The 17,372-nt window shown below is 37.1% G+C and overlaps 1 protein-coding gene across 2 annotated transcripts in view; it reads left to right on the top strand.

Moving 5' to 3' along the window:
* Window positions 1–16,023, top strand: part of HAPLN1 (hyaluronan and proteoglycan link protein 1) — a 124,127-nt gene extending 108,104 nt beyond the window's left edge. The window contains exons 3-5 of one of the 2 annotated variants that reach the window (XM_006870601.1): window positions 3,016–3,387; window positions 12,923–13,225; window positions 15,138–16,023. In XM_006870601.1, coding sequence (XP_006870663.1) covers window positions 3,016–3,387; window positions 12,923–13,225; window positions 15,138–15,427 — 965 coding nt within the window. In that variant the 3' untranslated portion in view covers window positions 15,428–16,023. The remainder of the gene's footprint in view (window positions 1–3,015; window positions 3,388–12,922; window positions 13,226–15,137) is intronic. The other variant, XM_006870602.1, reaches the window with a different exon arrangement.
* Window positions 16,024–17,372: the final 1,349 nt, after the last annotated feature.

Below are 17,372 nucleotides of genomic sequence, written 5' to 3'. Positions count from 1 at the left end.
GTGGTGAGGTTGGCCCAGGATCGGACACTGTTTCGTTCTGCTGTGCATGGGGTCACTATGAGTCGGTTACAACTCAATAGCACCTGACAACATATAAATGGAGAAAAGTTTGAAGTTGTCAAAACGTCTCTTTGCTCAGAAACAGTCATGGAAGCAGCAGTGGAGAAATCAAAGTAATATTGCATTAGGCAAATCTGCTGCACAAGATCTCTTATCCCAGTCCATTAGGGCATTAATTTTTACTTCAAATTAAATGATGTAAAAGAACCATGAAATTGAGACCTCTTGTAGTTCTGTGTTATGTTTAAACTCACCTCCCATATGGGAAGTCCAGCTTTCAGGTGTCTTTCCAAGGCACCAGGATACAAGATATTTACCACACCCATAGTATATTGCTGTGCAATTTTAGCTAACAGACCTTTTCCTTCTCTGAGAAAAGGACATTAGAGACATTTATATATTTATGTAGAAGATAGACACAGTCATTTATAGGTACATTTAGATATATTTACCTTTCCTCTCTTGATATTCTATGCCCTTAAATAAGAAGATAAAAAAAATAAGCTTTGAAAGAAACACTTTTGTGATTCATTTTAATCAAATACTAAATGAGGCTATTATTCTCATTATATTTTATCACAAAGTTGATGGCTTTGTTATACTCTTTGGGTTCTAAGGAATGAGATTGACTTATAAAATGTTATGTTGATTTTTAAATATTAATTCTGATTGCTGTTTGATCATAACAGAACTGCTGAATCTATTTTTGAACAGTTAAAAATATCTGAATCCTTTGTAATACATAATTGAATCTTGAGATCTGTCTGGAGTTGATCAGTTCTCTTCCTGGTGATTTGTGTAGTATCTTAAATGATTCAGGATTGTTCAATACCTAACGGCCTAAGGCAGGAAGAACTGAAATTAATCAAGAATCATATTTGGGAGCTTTTGAAAGCTTTTAATTGGCAATAAGCCATGCATCTAGGTGTTCTTTCTCATTTTCAAGTCTTGCGCATCCTCAGGAGAGTTTGTCAAGGTCGAAAGTATAATGCAATGGACAGGGAAAACCCCAGGGAAAGTCAAGATCTGGAAATAACATCTGGCTCTTCAGAAAACGGCAGCACTGCTGACTTAGCTGCCTTAGAATATTGTGGTGCTCTCTGGAAAGCAATAAAGGCCGTGGATGAGGGAGGCAGGGAAACAAAGAACAAGACAATGAGAGGTTGAAGTGACAAGAATACAAGACATAACAAAAGACAAAGAGAGAAGGAGTGGAATGAGTTTAAGGACATGAAGAAACATATAATTCTTTGTTGTTATTTGTGTTAAGTGTCATTGAGTCTGTACCAACCCATAGCAGCCCTGGATAGGGTTTCTGAGGAGCAGCTGGTGAGCTTGAACTGCCAACCTTATGGAGCAAACCAACTTTACAGTCCAGCACATTAAACCACAGCATCAGCATCACCTAGGACACTTTATATATATATAATTCTTGGGCTAATCAGAAATTGTTTTTGTTGTTATTAAGTGCTGTTGAGGCAATTCCAACCCATAGCAACCCTGTTTAGGGTTTCCAAGGAGCAGCTGATGAGCTTGAACCACCGACCTTACAGTTCAAATGACTTTGCAGTCTGGTGCATTAGCCCACAGCGCCTCACCAAGACTGCTAAGTGTGACTTCCTTCAGTATTGAGATCATTCCTCTAGCGTACAGGCATACGTTTTTATTGGCTGCTGTTGAGTCAAGTCCAACTCCTGGGGACCATGTGTGCAGAGTAAAACTGCTCCATAGGGTTTTCAAGGCTGCGACCTTTTGGAAGTAGACCACCAAGGTCTTACATCATCTAAGGAGCCTCTGGATGGACTGAAATGGCTTCTGGGTGCACATTAGCCCACAGTAACACACCAGAATTCCAGTATAGCTTTTTAGCTATACCTTTTGCTTGCAAATTTGGAGGAATATATTCCAAAATCTAGAGTTTGTCAAAAGCATTCATTGGCAATACCTTCAGGATGTTTAGCCTTTGTGTGAAAATAAAATACATGCCTGTGACTTGTAATGCTTCAGAATGAGAAAGCACAGGATTATATTTGACTATAAGGTGCAGTGCTGTAGGATAAGCATTGGACTACAAACCTCAAGATCAGTTATTCAAACTCACCTGCCATTCCTCGAAAACAGGGTCACTGTGAGTCGGAAATGACTCAATACCACTTAAACAACAACAACATAAGTTTGAGAATATTCTGAATTCTTTGCCCAGAAAAATATGAAAAAAGTGAGTCATATTGCTTGGTATTCTTTCTTTAAATATAATGCACTTAGTATTTTAGAAATTTCAGCTAAGCAGAGAAAAATTTAAGCTATCAAATTTTTTGGGGTTTATGTTGAAGAAATGGTATTGTAACCTTGTCACATCTCTTAACCTTGTTCCTATGTTTTTATATGTAAATGAAGAATAAAAATGGGGCTAGAAAAATAAATAGAATTTATTATATCATCAAACTTTAGATAACAGTGAAGTCTTGTTATCTAATATTTCTTGATTATAATGTGCATTCTTCCTCTTTCCAATGGCTTAAAATATGACTGTCTTATAAACACCCTATGCTTAGCTGTTGTTATTGTTATGTGCTGTGGAGTCAGTTCTGATTCATAGTGACCTTGTATCGTATTTCCAAGGCTTTAAATCTTCGTGGGAGCAGAAAGCCTAATTTTTCTCCCATGAGTGACTGACTGGTGGGGCTCAAACCACAAACCTTATAGTTTGAAGTCCAGTGCTTATCATATGGTGCCACCACACTTCCACTATGCATAGGTATATGTAGTATACCATGGGGTATATATAGTAGTAGATTTCTATATGGTTAAAAGTAGAAAATCAATTACCCAAAGCTATTCTTTGTCAGATATTGTGAATCTATAGCATATTTCATATTGCATTTTAAACAAAACTTGAAAGACACTTTAATAATTATTTTATTTTTCTCTCTCTCTCTCTTTTTATTTTTATAGCAGAAAATGGCCCTCGCCTACGTGTGGAAGCTGAGCAAGCCAAGGTGTTCTCCCACAGAGGTGGCAATGTTACACTGCCATGTAAATTTTATCGAGACCCAAGAGCATTTGGCTCAGGAACCCACAGAATCCGAATTAAGTGGACCAAGCTGACTGCCGATTACCTCAAGGAAGAGGATGTGTTTGTCTCCATGGGATACCATAAGAAAACCTTTGGATACTATCAGGGTAGAGTGTTTTTAAAGGGTAGCAGTGACAATGATGCTTCTCTGGTAATCACAGATCTCACCCTGGAGGACTATGGGAGATATAAATGTGAGGTGATTGAAGGATTAGAAGATAATACTGCTGTGGTAGCATTAGAGTTACAAGGTAGGTATCTATAAACCATGTTAAACTTAGGAATGATAGTGAATCCTTACTCATATTTCCTTATGATGAGTAATGCCTAGTGGTTACCATAGTGATGATGTGAGAAATCAACAGTCCATGCATAGAATGCTTTTCTATTCTTTTGTGCTTTGCAGTCTGCCCATGATGCCATCTTTCATATTTGAAATACACACACAATGGTTATGCGCAAAACTGAAGCTATTTGCAACCAGCAGAAACGTGCAGTGGAACTGAATTAACATTGTTCAGATACTACTTTATGTTATTCAAAATTTAAATCTCATTACTTGGTTACTGAGAATTCAGATTTGATGTTTTTTTTTATAATCCTGCTAAAATTATCTCAGCTTCAAAATAATAGCAAGTTTTCTAAAAGGACATCTGTTAACTAAAATACATGTAATTTTATTCAGTAAAATGATTGTGAAAAACTTAATTTAACAAAAAATGCAAACTTTAGATTTACTTAAATGGTCCTTTGCAAAGAATTTTTTGTAACGGTCCAGAGTCTCTTAATCATTGAATAATGCATTACCCAGGTATTTGGGGGAGTGTATTATTTAATGGGAGTCCTGGTGTGGCACTGTGTGTTAATGTGCCAGACTGCAAAGCCGTTTGACTTTCAAGCTCACCAGTCAGTCCTCAGAAACCCTATACAGGGTCACTATGGGTCGGAATCAACTCAACAGCACTTAACATTATTTAATGGTGTCCTGGTGTGGCACTGTGGGATAAAGCACTGGACCAGAAGGTCAGCCATTCAAACTCACCAGCCACTCCTTGGTTATCCTATACAGGGTCACTATGAGTTGGAACTGACTGAATAACATGTAAGACAACAACATTATTTAATAAATATAAGCTATTCAGTAGGTTAAAAAACCAAACTGTGTATAAAACTATTTCATAAAAAATGTCTTTCCTACCTTTCCTCCCTTCTGCCCAATACATACCATCTGTGGCCCTTCAGTGGGGAAACTCTCTTCTTTTTCGTTTCTCTTGTATCTGAAGTCATCTTATTTTCATTTGTTTCAACATTACTTTTCACTGGTATGTAAATTTTGGCTGCATTGATAGACTGCTTTCCTTACTGTGTATGTAAAACTTTAAGTATATGTTTCCTAGATGTTCTTTTCACATTCTAGGAAAGATTAGTGGCTTTTGAAAAATATCTGGTTGACTAACACATCACTGAAGATATGACCTCATATCCCATAGAATCCCATTGCATGTATGGAGATTTGCTTTATATAGCTAATGAATTGCACAAAATTGTATATTTCATTGTTCTGACTTTCCTTGTTTCCCTCAGTTGTAGTTCTTGGTTCCTGATTGCATGCCATAAGTGGTTTCAGTTTCTATTGATTCACATTAACACCCATGAACGTTGGTATACAGGATGGAAAAAGTAGCTGAATAAGAGAGAACAGCCAATCATTAAATAATAATTGAGATAATTTCCTTTACCAAAGAGACATGGGATGATGGGTGGAACTTTGAGTTCTTAGTATCAAGAGGCTTAGTTTAGTCCCAACTGTACCAGTGTAAGTTTTATAGCTTGGGCAGGGTGCTTATACTTATTGTACCTTAGTATCCAGCTGCTCCTCAGAAACCCTATACAGGGTTGCTATGGGTCAGAATCAACTAGATGGCACTTAACAACAACAACAATCCCTATCTATTGAATAAGAGGTTGAATTATATCATCCAAGGTATTTTCCCTTCTAAAATTAAGTTTGTATATCACAATATTGTATAACTTAAGTAATACACATACCATATTTACTGTTTCCCTATATTTATTTCTAAATGAAATTTTAAATAAATAAAACTAGTGTCATTTGCCAGAACTAGAAACCATAAAATAAATACAATGAAAATAAGACATTTCTAACTTCTTACTGAATACCTACTTGCTGATAGCTTTGAACATACCACCTGTTTCCCCTTTGTTGGAAGGAGAAATTTAGCACATGTTAGGATAATGTATTCCTGGGTCAAATAGATTTCCTCCAAAAACACAGTGTGAGGAGTTGAAGTGGGCCTATAAAATAATCTAAAGGAGAACTGTAATGTAACTTTTCCTGCCTACACTGTGCTCAGTCCTAAATTACCTTTTCCCCTATGCTTGGGAACGCTTTCCTACCAAATGACACATACGCAAATGAACCAAGTGAATCAGATCAAACAAATCACTGTAATTGATAAATATTTTCACAAGTGCTATAAGAAACAAACAAAAATCTCTCAAGTCTTGGTTCTTGTCATTCTACAATCTTAACCAATAACCAGTTGTCATTGTGGATTCCAACTCATGGTGACCCCTTATGGATCAGAATAGAACTGTTCTTTCTAGCCTTATACTGAGTGGTTATTTTGAATTATATACTCAGGCCTTTCTTATGAGGTGCCTCTGGTTGGACTTGGACCTCCAAACTTTTAGTTGGCATCTGAACACGTCAACCATTTATACCACCCAGGAACTTCTCAATAATCTTAGGGTCGTCTGTAGAATCTAAGACACTTTAATAAAATAAGAAAGAATTCAATAAAGCATTGCTATAGTCATGTGCACTATATATTTTGCTCATTTTCAGTAATCTATTTTACAAATTAGTCTTGAGAAAAGCACTTTTTATAGGTAACATGTCTAATGAGAGGTGAAGCTGGAATGTGATACCAAGGGCTTCTCATGAAGTCTATGAGCTTATCCTCTATGATATGGGGACTCACAGGAAGGAGAAATTCTTGGTTGTGGGGAAGAACAGACTTCGGAAAATAGCAGCATTTGACACCTCCAAGGATCAAACGATTCTTGAAGTCTCCAAAATTTATCTGGGAAATGACCGAGGGCCTACCCTTTGATTTTGCTGCATTAACCAGTATGTTGAATGTCTGTTAAATTCCCCTCACCACAGATTGTACTTTTTCCATGTCTTGTGTGCTGTAGAGGATAGACGCAGTCATTAACCAGAGGACCTACTTTTAAATAACTGACATTTGAACTGAGAATTTGCACACATGAATCTGTTTCTGAACAACTAAAGAATAAGGTCAAAGGTCAACTCTCCCTGTGCCCTCCTGGTCTACCCCACCCCACCCAGCTAGAGCTATGATGTTCCCATCGATCGCATCTTATGCAGACTTCCATTATTTCTCTAATGTGGTTTTTTGGTTGTTGTTTTTTAAGTTTATATTGTGAATTGGGTGATAGTTTACATGGGAGAACATCAGCTTTACTTACCTTCATCCTATCATATTTTGTTTTATTGCAATGTCTACAATCCCCTCCATGCATCATCATTCAACAGCATTTGCTTCCATTTCCTCTGTTTTTGTTTTTCTTTTTTTCATTTTTATTTTTTGGGGGTGTATACCGAAGCACTCAGGAATATACAACGATTCAAACAACCAAAGGGCACACCCTGCAAGCTCACCCCCCAGCCATCAGCACACAGCCCCTCCCTCTCCCTGAGTCTAGAGTCTCCAGCCACTCCATCTCTCCACATCATCATCTCTGCCTCCATCTCTGGTGTCACTGATTCTCTGGATAGGATCTCACACGCTGTTCTTCTCCCTTGATGGTCCCTGGGTCCTCTACTCCTAGACTACAAGATCAACCACTCTCCTCCTTTTATTCTCTAACATTGTTTTGTAAGAATTTGCAAACTTGTCTCCACATGCAAAGTGTTTGACCTACTTGAAAGCCATGAAAAAAGTTAGGGCTCAATAAATACTATGGAAATGAATGAACTTGTTATTACTAGAAACATGTGCTTTATGAGTTTTCAAAACTCTGATTGTTATATATATTAGGGACTGACAACTTACCACATCCTAACAAGTTGATATTTGCTGAAAACTAGAATGAAATAAGCTGTGCAGTTATAAATATTAAAAAATATGTTTTGAAAATAGATTTCAACTGACTAAGCTCTGACTCTAATTTCTGCTTACCCTGTCTGATATGATTCTTTTCCATGTAATATGTCACCCTTACTGGTCCATTTTGCAGTTATGCATACCAGGCCTCCAGAGAAACTTGAAGAGCATTTTGCTTATATTTTGACATATAAGTATAATGGAGAAAAGAGATATTACTTGGAATATAATCATGATGGCTTCCTTCCCACCCATAAAAGTTGGGGTTTTCTTACTTTCATAGTGTTGGATGAAAACAATGATTTGATCCATAAGTCAGCTGTAGAGATTGCACGTTTTTCTATAGAACCAAGAGGGTTTTCTACAATTATAGTCTTAGATGTTGAAATCTTAGCTAGTAGGTAGTTTAATAAATAAACAAAATGCTGACAAAAATGTAGCTCCAAAAATGCCCCTATTTGTAAAAAGCATCTGATCATTGACCTGTAGAACACAGAGAAACTTTTGAAATTGATGGAGTAGGGTATTCATGTTGACCTGGATCGACATGTGTTCTTTACAGCATAATCAAACATTAATGAAAATTTGTTAAGTAAATTTTTGAGAGAATATAATAATCTGCTAACTATTAGTTCTTATGATTCAAAATGTTACATTTCTAGACTAGATAATGATTATATGAAATGATATTAAACTCAAAAGGAACACAAATAAATATGTTATATTGAATTATTAGCATCTGGTTGTGGTGCTGTGGGCTTAGTGCACTGGATGCAAAGTCAGTTTGAACCACAAAGTTGGAGGTTCAAGCTCACCAGCCACACCTCAAAAATTCTTTGTAGGGTTGTTATGGATCAGAACTGACTCAATGACACTTAATAACAATTTCAAACAACAGAGCAGTCATATTTCAGTAACAGTTAATAGTTGATCAAAGACAAACTACCAAAGAAAAGATTTTTACTAATCCCTATGTAAGTCCATAAAATACACAAAATTCAAACCTGACAGGCTTTCTAGGTCTTAAGATCATTATAAGTTATAATACCCTACATTTTCCACTGTTACCATTCTTGAACTATTTGGAAAATGGAAATGAAACCCAAATAATATCTAATTTTCTCTCTCCAAATTGAAGTACTCTGAGATTTTTCTCTCATTTGACGTCTAGCTGCCAATGAAATCTTAACTGGATAAATTAAATATTTTTCCTTTTTTAACTGCATTCCAGGGTTTGCTGAGGAAGGAGGAAAAAAGTACTAAGGAACAGGGAACAGAAAAGTCCCTCTATCACAGTGATAACTGAGTTCTTAGCTGGGTGCCTGGGAATAGCCCTTTTTACACAGAACCATTTCAGGGTTTCCCTTTGCTTCACTATGGCAGAGCTCAGTGGTAACTCAGAGAGTCTTTTCCTATTTTTTTTTGTTTTTTTTTTTTGGCTTTGATTCAGCTTATAGATCCCTCAGCCAAGAACCTGAGACGGCAGGATAAAATCAGGAAACGTTCCTGGATCTCTGCCTTTAGTGGAAGATGCCAGCTGGACTGCCCTAGAAAGACAAATGTGCCCCACAGAGGCCTTCAGTGGACGAGACTTGATCGAAGGCTATTGAAATGTTTACTTGTTGAAGCTTCCAAGACAACTTATAAAAGAAAACTATTATGAGTGAATTGTACATTCACCTTGAGTGTGATCTACAGTGTCGCAAAATATAGCATATGAGATATAAAATCTACCAAATTAATATATCAGTGGGGCAAGTTTTAGGATGCCACAATTTTTAGTATGCTACAAAATACTAATTATTCCTAATTGTATTCAAGAAATTCAAGCAAGGCCTTGAATAATTAAAATTAATGGTCTTTTAGCAATTATGCAAGAGGAAACCAACAAATGATACAATTTAAAAGATTTATTTAAATGCTAGGAGGCAACTCTCATGATCAAATGACCAAAAGGATCAAATGTTGCATACAATTGTAACTTAGATATTAGAAGTGTTGTTCCAACTCATAGTAACCCTGCTTAGGGTTTCCCAGGAACGACTGGTGAGTTTGAACCTTACAGTTCAAACTGACATTAAGGTCCAGTGCTTATCCTGCAGTGTCACACCAGGACTGTAGAGATTAGAAGTTGTTGTTGTTGTTAAGTGCCATTGAGTCGACTCCGATCCATAGCGACCCTGTATAGGGTTTCCGAGGAGCAGCTGGTGAGCTTGAACTGCCAACCTTGCATATCAAACGGCTTTGCAGTCTGGCACATTAACCCACAGCACCACACCAGGAATGTAGAGATTAGAAGTAGATGTGAAAAATAGCTACATATGAGACGGTTAGAAATATAAACTGTAAAACAATGGCATCAGCCATCCCGTCTACTCATCTAGGTTTCATAATTCACTGTAATGGCCACACAGAGGTCAGACACCATACTTACAGTTTATCTGAGAAGTTAACAGGTTATACAGTTCAGGGTCACAAATAGTCAGGGCACAATTCTTCCAGTTCGAACGGCCTTTCTTCAGCATGCCCTTAGACAGGATTCTCTCTGGTCCTCAGTCAGTTTTATTTGCTCCATGGACTAGAAAGCCCAGCACTCTGTCACGTGCTCTGACTAGTGACTCTGTTGCTGTCAGTCTTCTGCTGCTGCTCTGTAACTTTCTGGTGTCCCAGAATTCTGTCCCTTAGTCGAGGAGGCTTGATGTGCAGGGATCTTGGCCTCCAATCCTGGCTCTTCCTCTCTGATAGTGAGATCCCACCCTCTACTTCAGGGATGACTCCTTTTATAAGCAGCGTATGCTTGGTAAAGGAGTCCTGGTGTGGTGCTGTGGGTTAATGCATCAGACTGCAAAGCTGTTTGAACTGCAAAGTCAGCGGTTCAAGCTCACCAGCTGCTTCTCAGAAACCCTACACAGGGTCACTATGGATTGGGATCAACTCGACAGCACTTAACACAACATACTAGGTAAGAACTAAAGAAATTTTAGTTCTACTTGGAAAAAAAGTTAGGGGCTATTGAGTCAGGAAGCTACAAGTGTAAACACCACACCTTGTATAATTAATATTAATTAGGAAAGGAAACAAAAATATTTTAAGTATTTTTTGCATTCCATTGTATCTTCCCAACCAATGCTAAGTACAATGTCACTCTGTTTATCTTTGTTTTTTCTCCATTAAAATATTTAACAAAAATCTTCCATTAAAATTAACTTAATCAATGACGAAATGCTGCTGTTTGTGGGAATTTTTTTTTATGTTTAGTTTTTAATTTGCAATATAGAAATATGTTGTTGTTGTTAAACACCATCAAGTCAGTTTGGACACATAGCGACCCTAGACAGGATTTCCAAGGAGCAACTGATAGTTTTGAGTTGCTGACCTTGCAGGTTAACAGTTCAGTACTTTTCCTATAGTGCCACACCAGGGCACCAATATCTGGTGGTGTTTGTGTGCCCTGGAGTCTGTTTGACTCATAGTGACCAGGCATAGGATTTTGTTGTTGTTGTTGTTAAGTACCATGGAGTCAGTTCCAACTCATAGTGACCTTGCACAGGGTTTCCAAGGCTGTAAATCTTTACGGGAGCAGAGAGCCTCATCTTTCTCCCACGGAATGGCAGGTAGTTTCGAACTGCTGACCTTGAGGTTAGCAGCCCGAGTTGTATCCACTACGCTACCAGAGCTCCTTTGCATAGGGTTTACAAGGCTGCAAATCTTTACGGGAGCAGAAAACCTCATCTTTCTCCCACGGAGCATATCAATGTAGAGTCTATCAATTCCTGGAGCTTTGTTCCTTGCTGATGTCTTCATTGCACCTTGGACTTGTTTCTTTAATATCATTATTGTTGTTAGGTGCCATTGAGTTGGTATTGACTCATAGCAATCTTATGCACAGCAGAACGAAACGCTGCCTGATCCTGGGCCAACCTCACTGCTGTTGCCACACTTGAGCCAACTGATGCTGCCACTTGGCCAATCCATATCGTTGGGGTCTTCCTCTTTTTCTCGGACCCTCCACTTTACCAAACACAATATCCTTCTTCAGTGACTGGTCCCTCCTGACAATATGCCTAAAGTATGAGAGACAAAGTTTGGCCATGTTGGCCTCTAAGGAGTGCTCTGGCTGCGCTTCTTCCAAAATGGATCTATTGGTTCTTTTGGCAGCCCATGGCACTTTCAATATTCTCCTTCAACACCATAACTCAAAGGCATCAATTCTTCTATGGTCTTCCTTATTCACTTGCATATGAGGTTATTGAAAATACCATGGCTTGGGTCAGGGGCACTTTAGTCCTCAAGCTGACATTTTTGCTCTTCAACACTTTAAAAAGGTCTTGTGCAGCAGATTTGCCTAATGCAATAAATACATTGTTTGATTTCTTGACTGCTGCTTCCATGAGTGTTGATAGTTGATCCAAGAAGAATGAAGTCCTTGACAAATTCAATCTTTTCTCCACTGATAAGAGTGTTGTTTATTGGTCCAGTGGTGAGGATTTTTGTTTTCTTGACATTGAGATGCAATCCATACTGAAGGCTGTGCTTGCTGTATATATGCTACCTCTTGAAATGGTTGAACATTGACCTTTTTTGGGGGGTGGGGGGAGGGGGGTACCGTGTCTCTGTGAGTTCCCTTCATCTTCTTTTAATGTTTTCTCTATCTTTCAATACTTAGCCCATTGTTGTTGTTGAGTGCCATCAAGTTGTTTTGACTCATAGTGACCCTGTATAGAGTTTCGGATTTTGCCCATACAAATTTTCAGTATTGCAAGTTGTGGCTTATATTTTTCCTTTTGTTCTTTCAACTTGAGAAATGCTGAGAGTTTTTTTTTCCCTTTTGGTTTCCTAACGCCAGGCATTTGCATCTTTCATTATAATATTTCGCTTTGTCTTTTTGAGCTGCTCTTTGGAATTTTCTATTCAGGTCTTTTGCCTCCTCTTTCCTTCCATTTGCTTTAGCGTCTCTATGCTAAAGAGCAAGTTTTACAGTCTCTGGTGACATCCATTTTGGTCTTTTCCTTCCTTCTTGGCTTTTTAATATTTGACTTTGTCTTCTTGAACTGCTCTTTGAAATTTTCTATTCAGCTCTTTTACCTTCTCTTTATTTCATTTGCTTTAGCATCTCTAAGCTGGAGAGCAAGTGTTTTCAGTTTTCACATTTAGTTTCTTTAATCAGCTTCATAAAATACAACCTCATGTAGTACAATACTACATGAAACACAACAGAATTTTTTTTTCTTCCAGTATTAAAAAAAAACACCAGACATCACAAACTTTTTAAGCTCTTCTAAGATACATGTTTCTGGGTCAGTAGCCAGTTCACAGAAGGTAAGTTCTCAGAGAGGGCTATTTGGGAACTATTTTTGTGAGAAAAGTCATTATGTTAAGGCTGAAGTTGAACATTGAAAAAGTAGTTAATCATTAAGTTCTCAAACCAAAGAGTTAACTATGAGATGCTCAGCACTCAGAGGCTGTTTGATGGGCAAGTCACCATAAAAAGCATTGCAAATTAACCATAAACTGCCATTTCAGTCAATAGATAGTCTGTTATTTATACTTTTTTCATTAGCCATGTGGAATTTACTTGTAATTGCTACTCTTTTCATGCTTCTCATGAACTTGGACCTTCTCCTTTGGACAGGTGTGGTGTTCCCTTACTTTCCTCGACTGGGGCGCTACAATCTCAATTTCCATGAGGCCAGGCAGGCCTGTCTAGACCAAGATGCTGTGATTGCCTCCTTCGACCAGCTGTACAATGCGTGGCGAGGTGGGCTGGATTGGTGCAATGCAGGCTGGCTCAGCGATGGATCTGTGCAATACCCCATCACAAAACCCAGAGAGCCCTGCGGAGGCCAGAACACAGTGCCTGGTGTCAGGAACTACGGGTTTTGGGATAAAGATAAAAGCAGATATGATGTTTTCTGTTTTACATCCAACTTCTATGGTAAGATTAACTTTATTGCCTCATCTTTTATCTCAGAGACCAGCATGTCTTAAGATACTACACTTGGCTTTTAATCTTATTTACTTCAAAGAACTCAATCACTTTGAAGCATTGTTCCAGTTTGAAAAAACTGTAAAGTATATATACTTTAATATCTTATAGATTTAAAATATCCACGTAATTCAACCAAAAATACATAATTTTACTATGCCTAAGTTTTATTGTATTCCACTTTTTAATGAAATAGCTTAAGCAATCACTTTGAATAGGGTCTGTTTCTTTTTGACAAAAATTATGCTGTCACTGTGGGCCCTCCATGGGAATATGGATTTCTCAATTAAAATAAGGGTAGATTCCAAATCACCCACATTCTCCTGCTCTAAATTACAATGTCAAAAATATTTATTGGTCATTGCAAAGTTCAGGATAAAGAAGGAAGCTAACAGTAAAAATAAAATAAAAATCGCACTGAGGTAATGGTACTTGAGAAGAAAGGACAATCTGTAATTTACGAAGATGTGAAACCAGAAGTAAAAAGATCCAGGCTGGATCGGTGTGGACTACTGATTGACGGTATTCAACACAACTCTCAAATTCTTATCTTGCTTCATTAAGAACCAGTTGCCAAATTTGTCGGTCTCAGAGCAAAATGAAAATATTCAAAAATTATTAAAAGGGTTAAGATGGTGACTGCAAAGCATTAAACCAACATCAAAGCCACTGCCATCAAGTTGATTCTGACTCATAGTGTTCATATAAAATGGGATTTAATATAAACACAGTAATAAAACACAGGACAGAGTAGAACTGCTCTAAAGGGTTCCTGAGACTGTAACTATTTACGGGAGCAGACAGCCTCCTCTTTCTCCCACAGAGGGGCTGGTGGCTTTGAATTGCCAACCTCAGGTTTGCAATCCAATTCTTAACTCAATATGCTGCCAGAACTTCTTAAACTAAGCACAGGGACCCTTTATCCTACAATTATCTATATTTAATGTCTGGTACAATAACAACAATATCATATTGCAATATGAAATCAGATGTCAATCTGATTGTCTTTTACCTGAAATTAAGATGCTGGAGAAAGTCATCAGTTTATGCATCTGTCATTTCAGTCCATTGATGTCATCGTATTTTATACATGAAAAGCATCTCAGTAATTATGATTCAAGAAGTGATTGGAAATAATCTGTTATTTCTCCTAAAATCAAGAAATAGTTAGGTGTCAGGGCACGAAACAGATGGGAGTTGAGAAAAATAAATTCCTCCTCCTTGCTAGAGACCATGTTCATATTCTGACTGTGTTTTATTTATGGCAAGTGACTTCCTGGATTTTTTTTTTTTTTCTTCTTCTTCTTTTGCGTTTTCATACTGTAGTCTTTGAAGGAAAATAATGTCTTATTGATACCTGGAATGAAAAGGACTTAAGGGCATTTGATTTTTTTTTAAATAGACTTTTATGTCAAGAATGTTTTTTGATCTTTTCACATTCAAATTTTGCCTCTCCAGAAACTTGTGCTGGGGTTCTGTCTCTCTACAGCTAGAATTTAAATAGCTCTTGCTTTTTACATGGAATTCTGTCTTCTCTAGTGCCACAGAATGGCTCATTTAGTCACTAATTAGCTAACAGAAACTACATCTGTCATTTCCCCTTTCTCTTTAAAGCTATAAAAGGACATGTCTGAATACATATTAAGGGGCATGGGGGGGGGAAGCAATCTGTTAATGACGAGCCACCTAAGGGTACTGCATATAATGGACAATACTATGTTCCAAAAACTTCATAGACATTGCTCTGTATTCCCCCCCCCTTCCCCCCCTTATTGAGAAACACTTCCCTTTGGAGCTTGTTTCATCTCGGTGTGACTCCATCACCCACAGGCGCATTGACTCTCTCTCCTTCTCATCACAGGTCGTTTTTACTACCTGATCCACCCCACCAAGCTGACCTACGATGAAGCGGTGCAAGCTTGTCTCAATGATGGTGCTCAGATTGCGAAAGTGGGCCAGATATTTGCTGCCTGGAAACTTCTTGGCTACGACCGCTGCGATGCGGGCTGGTTGGCAGATGGCAGTGTCCGCTACCCCATCTCGAGGCCAAGAAGGCGCTGCAGTCCCACCGAGGCTGCCGTGCGCTTTGTAGGTTTCCCAGATAAAAAGCATAAGCTGTATGGTGTCTACTGCTTCAGAGCATACAACTGAGTGTGCCTCTAGTTCACATCAGTTTTCAAGTCAGAGAAACATGTGAAAAAGGTTTTTTTGTTTTGTTTTGTTTTCAATATGAACTCATGCAAGTTACCAAAACTGTGATATCCCTTTTCTACTTACTGTAAAGAGTCATTTTCATAAAGACCAATTCATTAATTTGTTTTTGTAAAGCTAGCATTCAATATATATTTTAAATTAATATAATTTTAAGGGAAGTGCTTCATAAGGAGGCTTTAGAGACAAACTGTTTAAGCTACATCATCCCAACAAGTATTCTTTTGTGACTGGGGCATGCAATAAATAGCTTGAGGATCCTTAAGGTTATAATTAAGGAAAATAAAGTTACTCAGAGCAGCAGCTTCCACAAGCACAAATTTTACACATTTGTATAATTTTGAAATGCATGACAATACATAAATTAGAACAAAGTGATTTGAAGTATATGCTTCTTTACATAAGCTGAGATCCTGAGAGGTTGCACTAAACTCAGTTTCAAAGGGAACAATCTATACTTTTCTAAAAGCCATCGTATCAAGTCTCCAGTAAATGGAATGTCTTACTCTTTAAAATCCTGCCTTTTTGACCAAAAAGATAAAATAAAGTTTCATATGGACTCCAATGTATAGTAATAAACACAGTTAAAATTCTTAATAATCCCATTTATATGAAGTTATAAATCTTAGATAATCAGATCATATTTAACCAATGAGAGAATCCTTCTTTTAATTAGTATGACACAGGTCTGAGAAAAATTGTTTTATCTTTTGAGTAGTTTTACTGAGTTCTATTTAAATTCTAAGGGCCATTTGCTAAGCAGCATTTAGCATCTACTCAGGGCAGTTATATAGATAAACTGCTGGACAGAAAAATTGTAAAATTTAGCAGCTTGACTTTATGTTAGCTTATGAAATGTTATTGTCCTATAAAAATAACTTTAAACTATTTAATATTTCTTTGTTATTTACATTACATAAAAATAAATCATAAAAAGAATGAATAATTATACACATGCATAACCTAGAAACAAAGACTCCAATCTCAAAATTCTTATTATTCCTATTTTATAGACATTAGAAAGCACAACTGGTGCCTGTGTCTGGGGAAAACAAAAAAAAAGCCGACAATGTACTTGTGACTCTTTGCTCATTTAGAAAATGTGCTTGGTGATGACAGTTTCCTTGTTGATCACCATTCAGCTTAAATCATTTTTAATGTTTTAATAATGAAGCTGTCATTAAAGAGTTTACACTAAAATCTTCAGGGCTTTAAATGAAAGGTTAAGTCCACCTTCAGAAAAACAAAGTTCCACAATAGAAGCTCCAGTCTTAAATAAAGCTCTGATTTCTTAGTTTTTTGTTTTTTGGTTTTTTTTACTGTTGAGACCCCCACCCACAGGGACCAATATTTGTATTCAAGTTACATTTCATGCTTTCCCATTGTTTCAAAATGAGTTCTAATAAATGGGATTTAATATAATAATCTAAATATGACATAGATGGTATACTTTCATGAAAGTTTTTATGTAGATTTCCTCCCATGAATATGATGAGTAAATAAATCTGTTTCTTGAATTGATTGTGGTTGCATTTAAAGCTCTCTAATAATTTAATAAATTTATTTTCTTAATGTAGAGTTATATATGTGGAAATATAGAACAATTGGAAGTCCTTGAAACGATAGCTATGGTCATATATTATCTAGATAAAATATTATAAATAAAAGTAGATCATTTCTTTCATAAAAAACCTATCTGGAAGTTTACAGATGCTATGATCTTAAAGTATGACAATGCATGCATGCACATTTTAAAATTAGGATTCATATGCAAATTGTATAAAGATAAAAATCCAAAGACATTGTGAGGTTTGCCTCAAACACTACTTTACAGAAATCACACTTATAAATTCAAGAGCCCTGAATGGGCTTGGAGTAGATGAAT

The sequence above is a fragment of the Chrysochloris asiatica genome, unplaced genomic scaffold, assembly GCF_000296735.1.
Source record: "Chrysochloris asiatica unplaced genomic scaffold, ChrAsi1.0 scaffold00145, whole genome shotgun sequence".
NCBI classification, from domain to species: Eukaryota; Metazoa; Chordata; class Mammalia; order Afrosoricida; family Chrysochloridae; genus Chrysochloris; species Chrysochloris asiatica.
The sequence above is the reverse complement of the archived record's forward strand: the minus strand, read 5'-3'. Positions and strand labels throughout refer to the sequence as shown.